Raw genomic sequence first — 21,865 nt, forward strand, 5'->3', positions numbered from 1 at the left:
TCTAGTTGGTGTTCTGTGTTTACTTACTGGATGAATTTCCTCACCAAGAGGCTTGGTCTTGGCTTATACTCTTTATTCTTCCTTACTTCTTGGAAGCAGCTTATATGAAAGTTCTGTTTAAAGGAGGAGTAGGAGGAAACTAGGGCCAAGTACTGCATCACCTTCCCCCGGTCACACACAAATAAATGATAACAAAACAGAGATGACCTGTGAGGCTTTTGCAAAGAGGGAGACACGGAGGCAGAGATCTGGCGTTTGGAGGGCTAAACTGTTCCAAGTGTGGGGTTTCTTAGCACCGGAGTTCCCTCAGTTTGTAATTAGAAAATTGAGTTAAATGTTGTAAGAGATGTTGCCGACTGCTCGGCTGGGTCAAGCAGGAAGCTGAGAAGCTTGTGTACGGGATCGAGAAGATAGGTTAGTGTTTGCTCCTGGATCGAGAAAAGGAAGGCGAGAAGCCTGCTCAAGTGTTGTGAGTTCACCTTTCTCTACGCCTTCCAAACGGGACAGGCGGTAGCGCTATTGCTTTGATTTAACTTGCTCTCTCTGGTCCAAGAAGAGCTAATAAACTACCGTGATCGAATGTGCGCTTAAAGACATGGTGTCCTCTCGGCCTTTGTGCACTAAGATGTTTACGTAGGCGTCTTGGGGCAGAAGGCACACTTCCACAGGACTCCGTGGCTCTCGAGCCTCATCCCCCGCTCCCGGCTCGCCCAGGCCGGGACACTGGCTCGGCGGGATGTCGGAGCCGGCGCCAATTCCTAGGGCTGGATCCGGGGCGAGCGGCAGCTTCGCGTTCCAGGCACTGTCTGGTAGCGGTTCCCGCCCTCCCAGCCCCAGCCTCACTTTCTGAGGCTGTTAGCAGAGAGCCCCCGCGGGCCAGGGAGAGGCGGGACGGTGGCGATGGCCCCTCAGCGCCCTCTGGGCGTCAAGATTCGTCGCCAGGCAGCTGGCGGTGGCCCAGCGCGGAGAAGAGTTTCCGGGGCTCGGGTCCACTCAGTCCTCCCCGGGAAGGAGCGCGGAAGCGAGTGGGCGGCGGGAGGCGGAGCGAGGGACGCGAGGGGCGTGGACGCGGCCGGCTTTGGAAAGGCCCCAAGTTAATGAGGCGTGCGCCGGCGGCCGAGCGCCTTTCAGAGCAGGGTTATCCCCCGCGCTGCGGGCGCCAGGAGCCGCCTTTTCCGCTGGGTGTCACTCGGGGGTGGGGGAGATGGCCCATTCAAAAGCGCCGCGAGGGGGCCCGGCCAGTGCCCTTCAGTGAGCGCTCGGAAGAGGACTGCAGAGGCCCGGCGGCTCGCAGCTCCGGGACCTTGTGGCGCATCAGGACGCGGCTGCCCCTCTGTCGGGACCCCGAGCCGCCGCCTCCACCGCCGCTCTGCCTCCTGCGTGTCAGCCTCTTCTGCGCGCTTCGGCCGGGTGGCCGCGGCAGGCGCTGCGGCGAGGACGGCGCGCGACTGCTGCTGCTGCCTCCGGCCCGGGCGGCTGGAAGCGGAGAGGCCGAGCCGAGCGGCGGCCCCCCTTATGCCAGGAGGATGCTGGAAAGCAGCGGCTGCAAGGCGGTGAAGGAGGGCGTGCTGGAGAAGCGCAGCGACGGGTTGCTGCAGCTCTGGAAGAAGAAGTGCTGCATCCTCACTGAAGAGGGACTGCTGCTCATCCCGCCCAAGCAGCTGCAACACCAGCAACAGCCCGGACAGGGGCAGGGGCCGGCCGAGCCGTCCCAACCCGGCGGCCCCGCTGTCGCCGGCCTCGAGCCGCCGGTCAAGCTCAAGGAATTGCACTTTTCCAACATGAAGACAGTGGACTGTGTGGAGCGCAAGGGGAAGTACATGTACTTCACTGTGGTGATGGCCGAGGGCAAGGAGATCGACTTTCGGTGCCCGCAGGACCAGGGCTGGAACGCCGAGATCACACTGCAGATGGTGCAGTACAAGAACCGCCAGGCCATCCTGGCGGTCAAGTCCACGCGGCAGAAGCAGCAGCACCTGGTTCAGCAGCAGACCCCGCAGCCGCAGCTCCAGCCTCAACCCCAACCGCAGCCCCAGCTCCAGCCCCAATCCAAGCCCCAGTCCCAGCCCCAGCAGCTCCACCCGTATCCGCATCCGCACCCACACTCGCACCCACACCCGCACCCACACCCACAACCTCACCCACAGCCGCACCCGCACCAGCAGCCGCACTCGCAATCGCACGGTCAGCGGCTTCTTCGCAGCACCTCCAACTCTGCCTGAAGGGGGCAGCACCCGGGCCAGACAAGGTAAGGTCCGGGCGACTCGGGCAATCGGGTTTCGGGACTTGGAACGCCGAAGAATGGATTGCCGGAGTGTTGGGGGTGGGTAGGGAGTTTGTCTACGAGTTTGGCTTTGGGTGGAGAAATAAAAAATCAATCCAAGTTTCTGGGAAGGTGGAAAGCAGGCAAGCAAGCTGGAGCCAAGAGAGGCCGGGCAGAGAGGGGAAGATGGGACGGGGCCGGGCAGGAAGGCGTCGCGGACTGCCTCCCCGCCGACCGGGTCCCGCGCTTGGTGGGTGGTGCGCACCCTAGCGCCACCGCTGGCTCTCTCGGTGTCACAAGCGCCACTTGACTGTGTCTGGACAACTTGAAGGAGTGTCCCCGCTGTCTTTCTGAGCACGCTTGGTCTGCCAGGCTGGTCCAAAAAGAACTGGGTCTGGAGAGATTCTTAGCCACCTACTTCATTCTGTGTCATTTCTTTCTAGGTTTTGAGGACTTGAGGAAGTGGGACGAGCACATTTCTATTGTCTTCACTTGATGGAAAACAAAACAGCCCCCCCCCCCCCCCCCCCACCAGATCAAGCAGTTTGGACATCACCCAACTGATAACTTTCGATCTCTTTAATTTTCTGCACACTCTTCATCACGATGCAGGAAACGATTCCGAGTCAAGACTTTATTTATGAACCTTTGAAAGGATCTTCTAGTATGATGAACCTTCTAGGAGTGATAATGTACTGTAATTTTATTTTAATGTATTTTGGTTTATGATTATTTATTAGTTTTTTTTTTAAATGCTTGTTCTAAGACATTTCTGAATGTAGGCGATTTCCCAAGAAAGAAACTTTATGTCTGAAAGACCCATTCCCTAGTGAGTCCTAATCTTGGAAAAGAAAAAAGAAAAAAAAAGAGTGGTGGAGGGGAAAACATTAAGAATCCATTCATTATTCCTAGGGCATTTTCAGAAGGTCTGACACTTTCATTGTTATGCCAGGTGGTTGAAATTAAATTCTGTGATACGACTTTTTTTGAGGTTTACTTTCTTTAGCCATGTTTTATGTAGATTAGAAGTTTAAAGAAGCTAAAAGTTCAGAATTGTGTAATTATGAAAATCAAATGCTCGAGATCTCGCTTTTCTAAAAGAATATCAGTAGTAATGGTATCTGGTTTCAAAATACCATTAAAAAACATATCCAACTGATAGCAGGCTGATCAGATCTTGAATATTATATGGTAGGGCTAGGTCTATTGTGGGAACAAGCTTTGCTTATATCTTCTGTGTGCGAGGAGTTTAATAAGCAGAGTCCTTTTGACTGTGATTTATAAGTATAAATGCATTTAAGTGTTTTATTTCAAAAAAGCAGGGGGGGAAAAAGAGAATCATTCAACTTACTGGAGATAATATACGTGCCCCATACAGACTATGGATTACCCTTCTCCAAGAGCAAGACCTTCCCACACTGATGTGAACCACATTTTCTGATTCTTTTACTTTGTTCTAGAAGCACACTGAAGAATCTCGTAGTTTAAAATACAGTTTGTAAATATTTTGAAGAACTACGGGTCATAACTTTTTGTTTTGATACAGAAAATAATGTTGATCAGGAAACCCAACTGTTTTGCTTTTTATCACCTATGAGAAATTTGCGGGTTATGTGTTTTGTTGTTGGGTTAGCAAAACTCAGAAATTGAAAAAAGAAGGGCAAGATAAACACTTGGTTTTCAGTTAGAAAACAGCCTCAGTCTTGTTTTAGCAGCCACTTGTTAGGGAATCTGGGGGAATAAAAAGAGGATGTGCTTTTAAAGGTAGAACAAACCCTCTTCTGTCTTAAATCAAAAGGATGGTCAGAATCCACAAGGGCAGATGCTGCTTTAAAAAGAGCCATAGATGATACCAAATCCTCTTGGGGCTGAAAGTCACTTCCTATATGCATGGTTTTACCAAAGGGTCTCTGTGTTTTCCATTTTTCACAAAGTCTAGCTCAGGATTTTTCCAGCATTCAAATTAGAATGATCAATATTAGGCCACTGTTAAGTTATATAGTTAAGATATGAAAATATAACTGCATTCTAGAGATACATTTATTCTCCCTCCATCTAGAAAGGAGTTTCAAGGTCAAATTATTTTTTAGTGCAATATTTAAATGATGAAATTTTGAGATCATGACTCTTATCCAAAAAGTTGTGGGGAAAACTAAAACTCAAGCAAATGGCAAACAAAACTTAAGTAGACTTCCAAGTTCAGTGGGTGTTTAGGTTATAGGTTGTGAAGCTACTCTGCAAAGATTTAAAAACTCATATATATATAAATATATATATACACATATACCCATTGCCATCAAGTTGATTCTGACTCATAGTGATCCTGTAAGACAGAGTAGAACCACTGCATAGGATTTCCAAGGCTGTAATCTTTACGGGAGCAGACTGCCACATTTTTTTCTTGTGGAGTGGCTGGTGGGTTCAAAGTGCTGATCTTTTGGTTAGCAGCCAAGCGCTTTAACAACTGCACCACTAGGGCTCCATATATATATATATATACACACACACACACACACACACACATATATATGTGTGTAAAGGGCTGCTTAGAGAGCCAGGTCTAAAGGAGATCTCTTAGGCCAAGTTTGGTTCAGTTGTCTTAGAATTACTGCTCTACTTTTTGGGGAATGCCCCATGCAGAGTAGTGTAGTTGTAATATGAGAAGATCATAATAACCCCAATTAAACCACGATTTTTTCCAGATGAAGGTTTTTCCTTCCACATTCCTGTGTTTAGAAAAGAAAAAAAAAAAAAAAGTAAAACCCATACCAAATAGTTTTTAAATGAAAATTCATGTAGGTTCTTAAAAAGACATTGGTATGTTTTTAGCTTACATATAGGGCTAGGTGGTCTCATTGTCAATATATATATGTGGTCTCATTGTCAATATATACATATATATGCCCAGGCTCCCTCTTAGCTGCTGGAATTATTCTTTTCCCCAGTAGCCATGTTTCTTAATAGGGCCACCAGAATCCTGGTTCCTTGTCTTTCCTCAGCACCTGCTCGTTGGTTGGCTGTGATATTTATGTTGAGTGACTCTCTTTGTGGCTCTCTAGATCTAGTCATTACTTAACTGTGAGACCTCTGAAATTAGAAAGGAGGGGAGTAGGATGGTTTTTGTTATTTTGACATTTTATGAAATTATCATGATTAATAATTTTTCTAGAGCAAAAATCTAAGCATGCTTGACAAAACAACATAAACACAAAATGCAAATCATTTACTTTCTCAGTGGCTTTAGTTTACCTGTAAGGCAATTATGATACCTGCCCTAACAAACCACTTAAGGTATTATGAGACCTGACAAATCAGCTTCAGGGAAAAAGGTAAAAATAATTCAGCCCAAGAAAGGAAAGAACAAAAGGACAGGTCCAATAGAAAACCCATCCTTTAAATAAACATAAAATGTAAAAAGTTGGAAAATTAAAAGGAATGTCCCATCTGGAAACTGAACTTTTGTCCTTAAACTTGTGTAGGCACCAAGCCTCCTACACAGTGAGCTCAATAACCATTTGTTGGACAAATGACTGAAAGAGGGAAAAAGTGTGTAACTCGCTAGGACCCAGCAGGTGGTTTCTCTTGCTTCATTCAGTGCTTCCTTTACTTGCTTGCATGTTGTCTTCTGAGAACAACTGATACTGGGACAGGCTAAGGATTTTGACAAGGCTTCTTAAACATAATTTCTTATAATGGAAATCCATATAGATTTGCGTCAGCCCTACGAGGAGTGCTGAGGTCAAAGAGTAACGGTTATGAACCCGTTGCTGTCGAGTCGATTCTGACTCATAGCGACCGTATAGAGTTTCCAAGGCTGTAATCTTTATGGAAGTGGACGGCACACATCTTTCTCCTGAGGACTGGCTGGTGGATTCGGTTAGCAGCTGAGTGCTTAACCACTGTGCCACTAGGGCTCCTAGGGTAATGGTTGTGACCCTTTCAAAGTTAACATTTTTCTCAGAGAGCAAGTTTGGATTCTCTCATCAAGTAGAAATCAAGCCAACTTTATGATTTCACTTCACATATTTTTCCAATGGGGGAAAAATACCTCTTACGCATGTGAACATTGTTAGGATGACAGGCTTAAGTTGAAAGGCCTGTTTTAACTCTTCTCTGTTATCATATAACAAACACTTTGTATTTCTCTTAAAGAGCCCCAATTTTAAATCTGACACTAAAATTGCTGCCAGCATGTGGGTTCAAACACTGCACTTTCTTTCTGTCCCCAGGGAAAGTGGCTTGGCTTTAGCTTGGCTCCAGGTGTTTACAATACCACATTCAGTAGCAGGCTTAGATGAGGAGTCTAAGAGTTGTAGGAAGCCTGGAGCAAAAAGAGCTTTGTGGGATGAGGATAAGCCTGTGAGCATTCTGTTTTTTCTCTCTTTCTCCGTAAATGTCAAACTAATTGGTTTTTGCTTTACCACTAAGATACTCTGTAAACCCTGGTGGCGTAGTGGTTAAGAGCTATGTCTACTAATCAAAAGGTCAGCAGCTTGATTTCTCCAGGCGCTCCTTGGAAACTCTGTGGCAGAGTTCTACTCTGACCTAAAGGGTCCCTATGAGTTGGAATCGACTCAAAGGCAGTGGTTTTTTTTTAAACTAAGATACTCTTAGTAGAATAAATTTTAAATCTGGAAGTTACAGAGCTTGGTTTTTAATTCATCAGTGATTCAAGATAAATGTACTTATTTATCTAAAGCAACCTAAGATGTAGTAATTGTAGAATTGTGTTAGATGGGTTTTTAGGAACTACCTTCTAAATTCTTGACAGTTTTGAAGGGGGACTTTTTGATCTGCAGATTTACATAAGATTGGGAGACAAAATGGTCTGTAACTTCATTGTTAGGACAGTTGCCAAAATGGAGCACAGGATCCAACAAGGTTTTCTTAGAAAGGACATTAGTGTCCAATGAAGGAAGCAGGAGGGTTCTGGGTCCTTAGAAGCATCTGCATAAAAGCTGGTGAAACCTGCTACTCAGCGCCCTCAAGCTGGTGTGGTGGCAGTCTGCTGGGCAGTGGGGAAGCAGGTTTTAACAATAGGTGGTCCTTCAAGATAACAGTATTTATTTTGAGAAGATCAAACAATTGTCTGTTACATTCTGCGGTCAGCCTTCTGCTTAAAGTTTCAGAATGTGCAAATGCCAGCTTCTGAAAAGCAAGCAACACCGCGTACCAAATGCTGTACAAACTATCACATCTGTGAAGTTAATAGTGTGGTCATAATTTGTGTAAATATGCCTCTTTAATGATTTTGGAGAGATGTGATTTATTTTTCGTATTTTCAAAATGCATTCCATTTCCAATAAAGTATCTACTGAGATGATCTGTGGACCTTTGGAAGGACTTATTCACCTGGTACGTACACTCTGCATTCCTATGGAAAAAGGTTCTAAAGGGCTTGGCTGTCATCAAAGCCTTGACCGTTCTGGAAAAAAAAAAGACCATTTGTGAGATTAGACAATTTTTAAAAAATTATCTGGGAATTTTGAATATGGAAATTTATTCAAATCTTTTGGTGAAATAATTAGGTTTCAGAATGCTAATGAATTTGAACTGAACTTTCTATAGTGCCCCAGAGGATGAGAACTGGCCCCTAGTGAATTAGCCTGAAGGCAATTCCCTTTTGGGTCCCAGAGATTCTAGTCCTCCTAGGTTTCTTGGGAGGGTGAGGACTTGACTCACAGTCATCCTTCAAACAGGTTATCTATAAAGCTCCCTGTTTTGTGTGAAAACCTTTCACAAAGCCCAACTTTACTCTTATAATTTCCATTGGCATCTAAAAACCTTTAAATCTCAAGAGACATTAAAATGGGCAATCTGAAGGCACATTTCTTAGGATAGTCTTACATTGACTGTTTTATTACTCTGCTTTTTTTTTTTTTAAAAAAAAGAAATGAAGTCGGGAAAGACAAATTATTGCCACTGGGAGGGGACTTCAGGACACTGTGAAATAAATGTATGTAGTAGGTGGTAAAGCAGGGTGGGTAAGAGCCATAGGTTCAAGTCCCAGTTCTACCACTTACTTACTGTGTGGATCTTGAGTTACTTAACCTCTGAGCAACTCAGTTTCCTTCTCTGTAAAACAGAGTTAATAACCTTAAGGTTATTGAGAATATTTAATAAGTTAGTACAAGTGAAATTGCTCAGAACAGTGATTGCTACTGCTAAGAAAGGAAGCTTCCTATATTTTAGGGCAGACAAGGGGGCTTGGGAATCACTACAGTCATATAAGTATATAATATGTGATGTTTTGAAGCTATGATTTTGATTTTCTAAGGTCTCAGCACTTCTTAATTGGTAAGAACAGTATGATAGCAGCATCTAAAAGGAAAAAAAAACATTATTCATAATACTACTGTCTTAGTAACTATTTTCATTTTGCTTGTTACTTTCCAGTGTTGGTACACCTGCTTATGTGTTTGAAGTTAGTTACAACTAACTGAAATACTCATAGGTGAGTCTGTAGAGGATGCTGTGGTGCTCCACCTAGACTGCTCATTTAGGACAGAAGACACTCTCAGTTCCCAAACGTGGGGAATGTTAGTGACTGTCATGTTCTCAGCCAGTCCTTTCCCAGGAATTGCCCTCAGTCCTGTCCTCAGGGAAAGCCACTTTGTCCTCAGACACACCCTCTTCTTGGGGGTAGCCCACATCTAATGACTGGTCTGTAGCAGGTGGGTAAAGGCCAGGTCTCATTATCTCAAGTCAAGACAACCCTAAAGGGCCATCCCAGCTCCAGAACTCCCTATAGAATTGGCTGAGGCATCTTTTGACAGTGAGTTGACTTTGAAGTTCATCTCTCCCTCTGCCCAATTCTGTTTCCATTGCTTCCTCCCAGGTGTGGTTCCCAAAAACACCTCCCCTCCCCCCAAACCTCCTGCAGTCAAATCTCAGAATCTGTTTCTCACGGAATCCGTCTATGACCGTGTCTGTCTGTATGTGTGGATGTATGTGTTCTCCTAGCTCCGTGTTTCTGTAGGAGGACTGGTGGTGTTGGCGGTTGGGGGTTGGTGGTGGTATGTAGCCTAACAGTTAAGCGTAGGCTCTAGAGTTGTTGTTGGGTAGCATCAAGTAGATTCCGACTCATAGCGACCCTATATGACAGAGTAGAACTGCCCAATAGGGTTTTCTAGGCTGTAATTTTTACAGGAGCAGATCTCCGGGTCTTTTCTCCCATGGAGTGGATTGGCTGGTGGGTTCAAACCACTGACCTTCAGGTTAGCAATCGAGTGCTTAACCATTGTGCCCCCAGGGCTCCTTAGGATTTAGAGTAGTGGTTCTCAAACTGGTGTCTTCCAGGGGACATTTGGCAATGACAGGAGACAATTTTGGTTTTCACAGCTGGTGGTAGATCTAGACCAAGAATGCTGCTGAACATCCTGCAGTGCACAGGATAGCCTCCCCCTCCCCAACAAAGAATTATAATGCTTAAAACATCATTAGTGCTGAGGTTGAAAACCCTGCTTTAGAGTTAGATGGACCAAGTCTTGTAGGTTACCTTGGGCAAGTGATTTAAATTTTTTTAGCCTCATTTTTGTCATGTGTCAAGTATAGTAATACGAGTACTTGTCTCATGGAGTTGTGAAACCAGAATTAGATAGTTCACATAAAGGCCTATTGCTGTTCCTGTCACAAAGTAAGCATTCCATAAATGGTGGCTATCATCATCATCACTATTATTTAAACTCATAATTTTAATGGCAACATAGTATCCTATTGAGTTGATGCATTATTTCATTCATTTGCCTATTGTCATCTAGTGAATTTCTGTCTTTATGCTATTATCAATAATGCTGCAGTAAACATCTTCCTACATGCATCATATTGAAAAAAACACTGACTTGGATTCTAGTTCTGACTGTGCTTAGTCTTGTGACTGTAGACAGCTGACTTAAACTCTCTAAGCCTTAGTCTGCTCAATTTGTAAGTGGGGATAATAACCTGCCCTTGAGAAGCTCTCATGGGCACAATAGGAAGTGGCAGGAAATCTACATGAAGTCCCAGTGCCACCACTTACCCACGTTATTACAGTAAAGCGTTATGTTAATGAAAACACTATTATTATCTAGATACCATTTTAAGGGGGATTGGATACTATCTATTCATGTACATATATGTATTTCAGTCCAAATAATTTGTGTTCAAGAAATAGGATGTTATAGAACTAGAAAAATAACATCAAATAATTCCTAGTTTCTTGTAGAATTTGAGCCGAATTTGTATTTATGTTGAAGTGGAAGGAATCATATGAACACAACATTGCAATGGTCCAGAATTCCTGACAGAGGATAACCTGAATAATGAACTCACTGACCATATTGAGCTAGGTGTCCTTCCTTTGTATTTTTCTCAAAGATTTATTGGAAACCCTTACCACACAGAAAGGCCATCGTCGAGAAAAAAACCCTGATGTGTTTTAGAGCCTTGGCCTTACTTGCCTACAAAGTGTGTCTGATTATCAAGGACGGTGCTGGTGAGGGTCAGAGGACTTCAGAAATTTAGACGACTGTGGATGGACTGTTGATGTAGGTGGGTCTTATTGATTCGAGGGCTGTTTGAAATCTACTTTTATCTTGAAGGGTTTGTTAAGACCTGACAACAGAGAGATTTACTTTGTTACCCCTTGATATCAGGGAAAACAAAACAAAACAAAACCTGTTGCCATTCAGTTGATTGTGATTCATGGTTACCTTATGTGTTACAGAGTAGAACCGCTCCATAGAGTTTTCGTGGCTGTAATCTTTATGGAAGCAGTTCTCCAGGCCTTTCTTCTGTGGAGTTGCTGGGTGGGTTTGAATAACCAACCTTTATTTTAGCAGCCAATTGCAAACTGCTTGTACAGAGCCAGAATTACCTGCTTCTGAGGTAGAGTGAATGTGGGAGTGGCTTGCTCCCTGCCAGGGTATTCACTGAGGGTATTTGGTGTTTAGTTAGACTCCGGAAATGAAAACTTGAAAAAACAGCCTATGTGGTTATATTGCATACTCTCAAACCCTGCCAAAGCCATTTATAATAGAGTAAGCAAACACGTACCACAGTCCTTTAAAGTCGACAGTCCTTTAAAGACATCCTGTGCTTCCGAAGCAACTGATAAATGAGTGTTCAACTGCTGTATAGAAAGAGACAGGAAATGACTCTTGGAGAGTTTCAAAGTTTTAATTATGTCATAACTGTCCTCCATTGGCTTTCCCCTAAACCCGACAGCTCATACTGCTGTTTTGCAAGTATTTTGAACTTTGCTGTAGCAAATTCCCTGAGTAGAATGGCTTACCCCCTCAGGGCTGACTCATCACCTCAAAAGAGCAGACCAGCTTTGTGATTAATCACAGTCAAAGATGCCAGACTTGGAACAGTTTTAGGCGTATTCTCTCTCTAGTTTTTAGCTGCTAAAGAAATGTTCATTTCTGCAAAGCTTGGCTGTAGTTTGTAAATATATACTGGTCTTTAATATCCTTCCAAGTAAATATATGTATGTGTATACATATACATATATATGTAAAACCAAACCTGTTGCCATCAAGTCGATTCTGACTGATAGCAACCCTATAGGACAGAGTAGAACTGCCCCATAGAGTTTCTAAGGAGCACTTGGTGAATTCGAACTGCTGACGTTTGGTTAGCAGCCGTAGCTCTTAACCACTACACCACCAGGGTTTCCGTATATATACACACATACACTTATATATATTGAATACATATATATTCACTTATCTTGCTAGTGGCCCATGAAGTCAGGTTGGTCAGCTTTTTGGTGTGGAGTCTGACAGCCGAAGGGTTTGGGCAGAGCTGGCTTCCCAGAGCTTTCAGCATCCTGCTCTGAGGGTGAGTCCTGCCCTGCCTGAACACCTATTACAAAGCAGTGGTGTGTGGCGGTGCCAGATTCCTTTGTGATTTCCTGTTGCCAGTGTTTCATCACCGGTGCTGGAGGGAATGGCTCTGGTTTCAGTGGAGAACAATCTGGTGACTTATCCTTTTGGTTTCTGACAGCAAAGGAGACTTCTGAGGTGGATTTTAGTATATGAGTTGTATTTGCTGGTGTAAGAATGAGTTGGATCCTTGCCACAGCACACTGGTTCACTATTTAAAAAAAAAAAAAAGCCAACCCACAGCCATCGTGTTGCCTCCAACTCATAGTGACCCTATAGGACAGAGTAGAACTGTCCTATAGGGTTTCCAAGGCTGTGCTCTTTAGGGAAGCAGACTGCCACATCTTTCTCCCTCAGAGCAGCAGGTGGGTTTGAATGCTGACCTTTTAGTTGGCAGCCAAGTACTTTAACCACTGCACCACCACGGTTTCGTATGGTTCACTATAGAGTAATTGTAATTGTTGCCAGAGATTCAAATTAAATTCCTTATGCCTGTAAAAAGTGTTAGGTAGCTACTGGAAGACCTGAATTGCATTGTTCTCTCATCAGCTGGTGGGCCCTGGCTTGTATTTGCTCTCGGTAAAACTTCAGGCAATACTACGCCTCTCCCCTACCGGTATAAATGATGAGTTTGAAACAGGGCTGACCATGGCATTTTCGAAATTTACACAAAGTCTCATTCATCTCTCCCCTTTTACAGAGGAAGAAAATGAAACTTGAAGGGTTCAGTGATCTACTCAAGGTCACATAGCCAGTTAAAGTCAAAGACAGGATTAGAACCCAAGCCCAGTTCTCTTGATTCTTAATTAATGTTCTTTTCACTGTATTATCACTTTGCTAGGCTTGGACCACAATTTACATAAAATTAGGGAAATATTTATTCTTGCAAATAATCGCTTGAAGCATTAAGAAATCAAATTTCTTCCCAAAACAAGCATAAATTATTTTGATTATTTAAAGTCTTTTTAAGTTTTCAGATATTGAAAATAAAATGTTTAATTCTGCAGTTTTTTAGAAGTGAATCACCAAAATAATCCACGTGGATTAAGAGAAACCTCAAACAAAAGGCAAGTCACAAGGAAAAAACACATATATTTTGAAACAGATGTATTTTAAAAAGTGGAGATTAGAATATATTCTTTCTCAATTGGATTGAAAATCCATTTTCGGTTAAGTAGCTGTTTGGAATTTATTTTATCTTATGACTCCTAAAATATTCATGGAATGCTTCCAGTGTTGCTAGTCACCCCCAAGGTCTTGAAATTATCTGGGGAGTTGAAAAATGTTGAAGTGATTTGAATGTTTATACAGCTCCTTGAGGAGGTAGATGACCGGCTTTCCTAGCCTCTCTGTGTAGGTGTCGGGAGAAATGCTTTCTGAAAAAGGTTGGTTGAGGATAATGGGTCTATGGAGACCCGTGAGATCCTAATAGGTAAGGTGGTGACACTTGTTGCTGTCCTTCTAGAAAACCTGATAAATGTAATTCACATAGACAAAAATTCAATTGTAAGTAACAAGTTTATGACCCTCCTCAGTTAATAAACCCATTGTTGTCTAGTCCATTCCGACTCATAGCGACCTTATAGGACAGGATAGAACTGCCTCATAGGGTTTCCAAGGCTGTAATCTTTACGGAAGCAGACCACTACATCTTTCTCCCACGGGAGCAGCTGATGGGTTCCAACCGCTGACCTTTCAGTTAGCAGCCAAACGCTTAACGACTGCGCCTCTGGGGCTCTTTGATTTAGAGTTCAGCTTGGAGATTTCAGAACTCACACGTAAATTTAATGAGAAGATAGGGGAGAAAAAGGAGAGGGATCCCCAGTAAGTATGTATACTTTAGCATCCAGTAATCCAGTTTTGAATTCAAAATTATATTTGCGCCCGGGTGACGCCAGTATTTCCTCTTACATAAAACGAACATTTACGGGTTTCATTCATAGCAGTTGGCTCCCACTCGGAGTCACAGCACTTGTCACAAGGCAGCAGGTTGCCTGCTTGTTCTTATGCAAGTGATGACTGGGAAGGCTTGATAGGGGGTAATGCTGACAGCCTCTCTCTCTGACAGCAGATTGCCAGCATTCTTGACCCGGGCACTCCGAGAGCCTGGGAAAACACTTTCATTTCACTGTGGCTTCAAAAAACAATATCCAGTTGAACCAAATGACTGTGTCAAATGGGTCTACGGAGCAGCTTTCATGGGATTTGTTGGTTCTCCGTACCTCTAAACCTCACAGATTTGTGACTATGCCAGTGTCATAATCAGTGTACCGTCTTCCTTGTATGCATCTAACTTGACATATAAAATCAATATTCTTATTTCAAACTTATTGCATAGAAGTTAACATTTATAGTAGGGATGAAATAACAGTGCTTGTGAATTAGGAATATGCAAAGCGTCGGGTATGAAATGGAAGGATGTCAGTTCTAAGGGTCACCGAGAGGATTCCATCTTCTGGATAGGCAAGGTAAGGCAGGGGGTGGGGTGGGAGGGCTGTCCTAGCAGGTCTGGGAGGTGAAGAGATCTTGAGAGAAAATGGAAGGGAAACAGGACAGAGTAGAGCTGCCCCATAGGGTTTCCAAGGAGCGGCTGGTGTATTCAAACTGCCGAGCTTTTTGTTAGCAGCCTAGCTCTTAACCAGTGCGCCACCAGGGCTCCATTTTTTCCACACACCTCCTGAATTTGTGCTTTCCCCAGGTACTCATGACAATTTCTCTTTTGTAGGGAAGAATTTTTACTCAGTGTCTTAGTCATCTAGTGCTGCTCTAACAGAAATACCACAAGTGGATGGCTTTAACAAAGAGAAGTTTATTCTGTCACAGTCCAGTAGGGTACAAGTCCAAATTCAGGGTGTCAGCTCCAGGGGAAGGCTTTCTCTGTTGACTCTGGACAAAGGTCCTTGTGATGCATCAGTCTTCCCTTGGTCTGGGAGCATCTCAGTGCAGGAAACTCAGGTCCAAATGACCTGCTCTTCTCCAGGCACTGCCCTCTTGATGGTGTGAGGTTCCCATGTGTCTCTGCTCGCTTCTCTCTTTTATATCTCAAAAGAGACTGGATTAAGACACTAACTAACCTTGTAACTCATTGGTATAACTGCCACCAATCCATCTTATTAGATCATAGTGATGGGGTTTACAACACGTAAGGAAATCACATCAGATTACAAAATGGTACACAATCATACAATACTCAGAATCATGGCCCAGCCAAATTGATACACACATTTTTTGGGGGACATAATTCAATCCATGATACTCAGGATGTAATGTTTCTATGAACCTTGAAAGCTTTGGATTGTTTCTAACATATGATTAAGAACTTTTTTTTTTAATGGAAATTATATTTTAGGAAAAAGGAAGTGAAGAATGAAGCTTTCTTCTCTTTTTATAAGACATTTTTTCTTCCTGAAATGAATCTCTGAAAAAGGAAATAAACATAGACTAACGTAAAACTTTGGTGTGTTTCCTATAGACTCAAATCTCATAAGAAACACACACACACACACACACACACACACACACACACATATATATAGTAATTTGGCTTGAGTTTGAAAAGCTGACATTCATTAGACTATTTCTTCCTAAATCCTAACCTTACAATAAGGGATGGAGATAAGCATACCTCTGCCACAGGACTGATGTGACTAATTAATTCAGACAAGGCACATAAAGTACTTAGCCTACTGCCGAGCTCATAGTAAGTGCTCAATACAGGATAGCTACAATAACAAGAGTCTGTTACAAGGTGTATGATGCAAGAGTCTGTTACAAGGTGTATGATGGGTCATGGGACATGGTTTTGGGGTCTAGATTGCAAGCCTTTCTATAAATTTAGTTTTTTGCACATTATCTTTTTCCATATAAAAGATAATGCTTTATTAAAACTTAACCAAACTAATTGCTAATTCACATGTAAATAAAACAGTTATACTTTAAAACAAGAATTAAGGAAATATCTGTTACCTGTAGAGACGTATGTCTAAAGAAGCGGTGCTTTTGTTTTTACTCTGTTCTGGAGACTCCTGATTGTTTAGGGAGATTTTCCAAGAGTCAGCAAAGGGTAATGGAAAGAATTCTGGACTCTAGAGTTGGCTTTGCTGCTAACAAGAAACTGTGTGATCTTAGGCAAAAGACTTTGCCTCTCTGGGCTTCAGGTTCCTTGTCTTTAAAGCAAGGATGCTTTCAATTACTCCCTTTCAATTATGATATTTTATGATTGTTAGTTATTTCTATACTCATTTGCCTATCATTGGAAAGAGTAGAGACTTTGACCTTGGAGGAGCTGGGTTTGAATCTTAGCTCTTCTTATAAGCTATGTGATTTTGTACAAGTCAGTTAACATTTTTGAACTTCAATTTCCTTACCTGTAAAATGAGAGTGCACCTACTCCTCACTTATTGACTATCTCCTTATCTGACATTTTGTATTTATGACAATAGTAAAAAATCTACCGTCCGACTATTTTGTGCATTAATGACGTACATCTGGCAGTAATGAATGCCGAGGTACGAGGTGAGAGTAATGCTGGCTGTGATGGTTAAGGTTATGTGTCAGCTTGGCTTGGCCGTGATTCTGAGTTGTTTGGCAGTTATGTAATGAGGGAATCTGGCAATTATGTAATGATGTAGTCATCCTCCATTTTGGGATCAGATGTGGTCATCCTCCATTTTTGCATAATGCTGATTTTCGCACAACAACCTGGTCTTTGGAAGCTAACCATGTTGATAAGTGAGGAGTGGGTGTAATGAAATCTGTCCCACAGAACTATTGTGAGTGAGGATTAAAATAAATAATATACATGAAAGTATTTTCATGATACAAGATGATCAATAAATATGATCAATTAATATGCCATTAACCCATCCTAGCACTTCCTTTTTATTATTGAATGCTTAATATGTATTTTATGCTGAAATAAGAGAGAGAGAGTCCCTATTGTTCTGACCACCTCCTATTCAAGCTGTTCACACTATTGGTGAAGGAGGGATCCTCTGCCCTAAGTAGTACAAAATGGCTGAACACACAACTGACACTGGGCAGATGAGATTGACAGCAGGTTATTAGTTACATAAACTCATAGCACAGTGGTAGGGGAGGACACCACACTCTGCGCAGGGCAACATAGGTATACTTTAGAGCAGAGTGAACCAGTAGGGGCTGTGAAAGGAAGGCTTTGTAGTAACAAGAGGGTGGAGTGACACTTGATTCCTGTGAAAGGGTATGATTGGCTTGTTTGAATAATTTCACAGGTTGGCAGGGAGGCGAAACATGTTAGATTGAGGACTGGGTGGGATTCAGCTGGTCCAGCTGATAGGGAAACTAGCCGGATGGGAAGCCTTTCCTTCTGGGTGGGGGGCATATCTGGAAAGAGCAAAGGAACTCATGGTTAGGCCTTTGGGGCCCTGTGAGGCTCAAAGAGGTCATGGCAGCACTTGAAATTTTAGGTTTTACAACAAACCTATATAAGTTTTTTTCCCATTGGGAGAGACCAAAAAGGAAGGGGTTTACAATAGAAGCTTATACCCATAGATAAGAAAATAATCTGTTCAGTTCTTCTAGTTAGTTTAGATACAACCCCAAAGACCTCTTTCCCTGACGGGAAACCTGTCTCTATTCAGGCAAAACATCTAAGAAGAGTTTTTCTTCACTGCCTGCTAAACAGCACGGCCATTTCATAACTTCTTATTTAAATCCACTGGGGCCCAGGCAGCAAAAATCTCCAACAATTTACAAAACCATCCATTCTCACTCTGTGCTTTTTTCCCTTCTTCCTTTAGGACAAAGAATGAGACCATAACGAGACATGCTACTTTATAGGGTTTTGTTTTTGTTGTTTTAACAATCCAGTATGTCTTCAACTCAACCTCCTCTGACTCTTATTCAATGAAAACCCAACTGTACAATGAGAACTAATGTTCAGAGTGATGAAAGATGCTAAATGATTGAAGTACCTTATTACTTGCTAAGGTTGGAATTCATTCTAAAGTAATTCAGAATTATTTTCTACATTATGACCTGACATGAAAAAGTATGCTTCTGAAAGAGGTGATTTGGACAAAAAATGTACTTAAACAGAATCCTCTATTACCCAAACACTCTAACAAGCAGTGCTTCATTTCAATAATGTAATGGGAGAGAATAACAATAGAGGAGATAATAACAACAACAATAATTGTGACCATTTTTTGAACACTGGCTTTATAGCAGATCCTTTGTCATAAAAATGCTATGAGGTAGATATTGTTATCTCCGTTTTACTGATAAGAAACCAGAAGCTTACAGAAGTTGATTCCATTTCTGAGATCAGAGGGCAATTATGTGGTAGAGCTGAGATTTGAACACAGATCTGGGAAACTCTAGAGCCCCTTCCATGTCAAGGCTGACTCCCAGCTCTTCAGTGTAAGCAGAATGGGGGAGACCAAGGGCAGCCTGGTCCACCCTTTTCTGGGAAGGAGAGTGCCATCTGGCAAAGGGCAGCCTGGTGGCCAGTATGACTTTGCAGAGAACAGTGTGGAGTCAGAGAGAGGCTGGCACACAGGCTTCAGATACTCTCCTCAGACCACTCTGCACAAGAGTCTGTGTGCTTCAAAGGCATCATTTTATTTATGGAATGATGGGGTTGTAGATCAAGGGAAAAAACACAAAGAATAGTTTTGTTTAGCATTTATTCAAGAAAAACACATGCCTTTATAAGGAATGGAATGGCAGCTGTGCCTCCCAACTGCCGATAAGCATTGCTCCCTGGGGAATTAGTGAGAGCACCTTGTCATGGCAGAGGTCCCCCACCTGCCTGGTGCTTCACCCTGGTCCTTGTGTGAGGAAAACACATGGATTATGGCAAATGGGAAGTCTTGGTGGAGGATGGTGCAGCCAGTGAGGTGAGGGCAACCTGCCTAAAACATAAGTCTAAAGGAGCTAAATCTCGGCAGTAGGAAGGGGCCTGAAGAGCTGGCCCATGAGTATCATTCAGCCTCCACCTGGCTCTATTGTCCATTGATATTATTTACTTATTTTTTTTTTGTAAGTTATCAAAGTCCCTCTGGATCCCTTAGGGGCCCTAGTGGCTCAGATGATTAAATGCTGGGCTACTAACCAAAAGGTTGGCGGTTCAAACCCACCCAGGGCCTCTGTGGGAGAAAGATCTTGCTGTCAGCTTCCATAAAGATTACAGCCAAGAACACCCTATGGAGCAGTTCTACTCTGTGACATGGTGCCACTGTGAGTTGGAATTGACTCGATGGCACCTAACAACCACAACAACTGGTTTCCTCACTCCTTTTTAAATTTTTTTTTAATATGTAAGTATTTTGGGGGTCTTTGTTGCATCACAGAAGTGGTGCTGTCCTGACACCCACCTACAGCTCCTCCTTCCCAGTGTGGGTGCTCTGGAGCAGTAATATCGTTATGAGATCTCTGGACCCTGAGTCCTCCAGCTCCTTCTTCTGTTCCTTGGAATTACTAGGTTCCTGCCTAGTTCTCAGAGCCCCTGAAAGTTCAAGCTATGCTACCATCCGGGGCAGGAGAGATGCTAAGGCTCAGCATGGAAGCGAAGAAGGGGGAACTGACCCTGACCCCTTTCCCCCTCAGCTTTGTGTCTCATTTGTCTTCAGAGACTCTGCAGAGCCTTGAAACAGAGCTGTCCCCTCTATTTGCCAAATGAAGGTATTTTAAAATTTTTTTTTATTGTTGTGCTTTAAGTGAAAGTTTACAATTCAAGTCAGTTTCTCATACAAAAATTTATACATACATTGTTATGTGACCCTAGTTGCTCTCCCTATACTGTGACAGCACTCTCTTTCTTTCCACTCTGGATTTCCTGTGTCCATTTAACCAGCTCCTGATCCTCTCTGCCTTCTCATCTCACCTCTGGACAGGAGCTGCCCATTTAGTCCCATGTATCTACTTGAACTAAGAAGCACACTCTTCATGAGTATCATTTTATGTCCCATAGTCCAGTCTAATCTTTGTCTGAAGAGTTGGCCTTGGGAATGGTTTTAATTTTGGGCTACCAGAGAGTCCGGGGGCCATGTCTTCCAGGGTCTCTCCAGTCTCAATCAAACCATTAAGTCTGGTCTTCTTTCTAGAATTTGAGTTCTGCCCCCCATCTTTCTCCTGTTCCATCAGGGACTCTTTGTTGTGTTCCCTTTCAGGGTAGTCATTGTGGTAGCCGGGCACCATCTAGTTCTTCTGGTCTCAGGCTGATGAAGTCTCTGGTTTATGTGGCCCTTTCTGTCTCTTGGGCTAATACTTTCCTTGTTTCCATGGTGTTCTTCATGCAGAATGAAGGTTTAAGAAAGGCCTTGGAATCCAGGTTGCTCTTCAGATGTGAAAGTCTCCTCCTTTTCACAAGGGCCCACTCCATTCCCCTGTCTGGGGTGGACATCTTCAAGTGTGTGTGTGTGTGTGTGTGTGTGTGTGTGTGTGTGTGTGAAGTGGGTGAAATGGAAAGTGGAGGTGGAGAGGGGTGGAAGACATTTTCTGAGGAGCGCCAGTTTCCCAAGGGATGTAAGAGTAATAGAGGGGGCAAAGATGCAAGAAACAAGACAGACTGCCAGGAAGAAGAAGGGGGAGATATTTTGAGTGCAGATGTAAACCCTGGCTGTTACAAAGAGAAAAGTAAAGGTGAATAGCCTAGAAGGCTAACAACGGAGCTCTCACATTTTTGCTTCATTCCATCCATACCTTCTAGAGTAAATGATAATACTGCCCAGCAGTGAGAATCTTCCAAGTGCTGTGTTTCCATACGGCCCCCTCCACCTTCACCTTGGTTGGCCTGCAACCTCATCTCTCTGAAGTCCTTGCAATGAACATCTGAACAATCTACCCACCATGTGGATAGAAACCTGCATTTATCTTTGTATCCTGCCCATGGCATGCACCTAACCCCCTCCCGCCTCCATGTCACACAACCAGCCCTCACTCAGTCAGTGTCTAATGACTTAACAAGAGGGTGCTCACAGGACTTTCCAGAACAGCCTGGGGCTTGAGACAGCAGGAGTCTAGGAAGGAAGTAGCTTCAGTTTGCTTGGTAGGGTGTATACTTGGTGTGTGTGAGAGCACATCATCTGCAAAGCAAAGAACTTGGAGTTGGAAGTGGAGTTCAGTGGAGAATCAGAATCACAGAGAGCCGGGAAAAGACTGAGGCCTTGTGGGAAACTGCAGGAGGTGAGGAGGAGAGAGGAGCTGGCCTAGGCTTTGCTATTATCATATTTATTGCTAAGAAATCTGAATGTCCTCTGACTCCACCCCCTTCATCTTGGAGATAATCACATCTTGGGCAACAGTGACAGCAGTGTTTGGTTTAATCCCCCCAACCACTTTTCTAAAAGTTCTATCTAGGCAGGTTGTTTGGGTACTTGGTGTTGCCTCTTTAATTAAAGCTATTATCAGCAGGGCTGCTTCCATGTCCTCCATCATAGCCGTCTCACTCTGTCCCTCCAGGGACCTCTAGGGCCTTTTAAGATCTGGCCCTTTTCAATTTATAGTGTCACCCACTGCAGAACTTAGAAAGACTTCCCAAGTTTCGGACCAAGTGTCATTCGACACCTTGTTGTTGTTGTTGTGTGCTCTTGAGTGGATTCTGACTCATAGTGGCCCTATATGATAGAGTAGAACCACCCCACAGGGTTTCCTAGGCAGTAAACTTTATGGGAGCAGATCACAGGTCTTTTCCCCTGCAGAGTCACTGGTGGGTTTGAACCACCAACCTGTTAATTACAGCAGAGTGATTAAC

General features: G+C 43.4%; 1 protein-coding gene across 1 annotated transcript; it reads left to right on the plus strand.

The window, feature by feature from the left end:
* Window positions 1-1,097: 1,097 nt before the first annotated feature.
* PHLDA1 (pleckstrin homology like domain family A member 1) lies at window positions 1,098-2,222 on the plus strand. Its single transcript, XM_004384627.1, has one exon. It carries the CDS (start codon window positions 1,098-1,100, stop codon window positions 2,220-2,222), a length of 1,125 nt encoding a protein of 374 aa, XP_004384684.1.
* The last annotated feature ends 19,643 nt before the right edge of the window (window positions 2,223-21,865 follow it).

Source organism: Trichechus manatus, unplaced genomic scaffold (genome assembly GCF_000243295.1).
Source record: "Trichechus manatus latirostris isolate Lorelei unplaced genomic scaffold, TriManLat1.0 scaffold00125, whole genome shotgun sequence".
In the NCBI taxonomy this organism is placed as follows: Eukaryota; Metazoa; Chordata; class Mammalia; order Sirenia; family Trichechidae; genus Trichechus; species Trichechus manatus.

Bases quoted from the DNA above. Each gene is read 5' to 3' on its own strand.
- PHLDA1 (XM_004384627.1), top strand. From the start codon at position 1,098: ATGAGGCGTGCGCCGGCGGCCGAGCGCCTTTCAGAGCAGGGTTATCCC.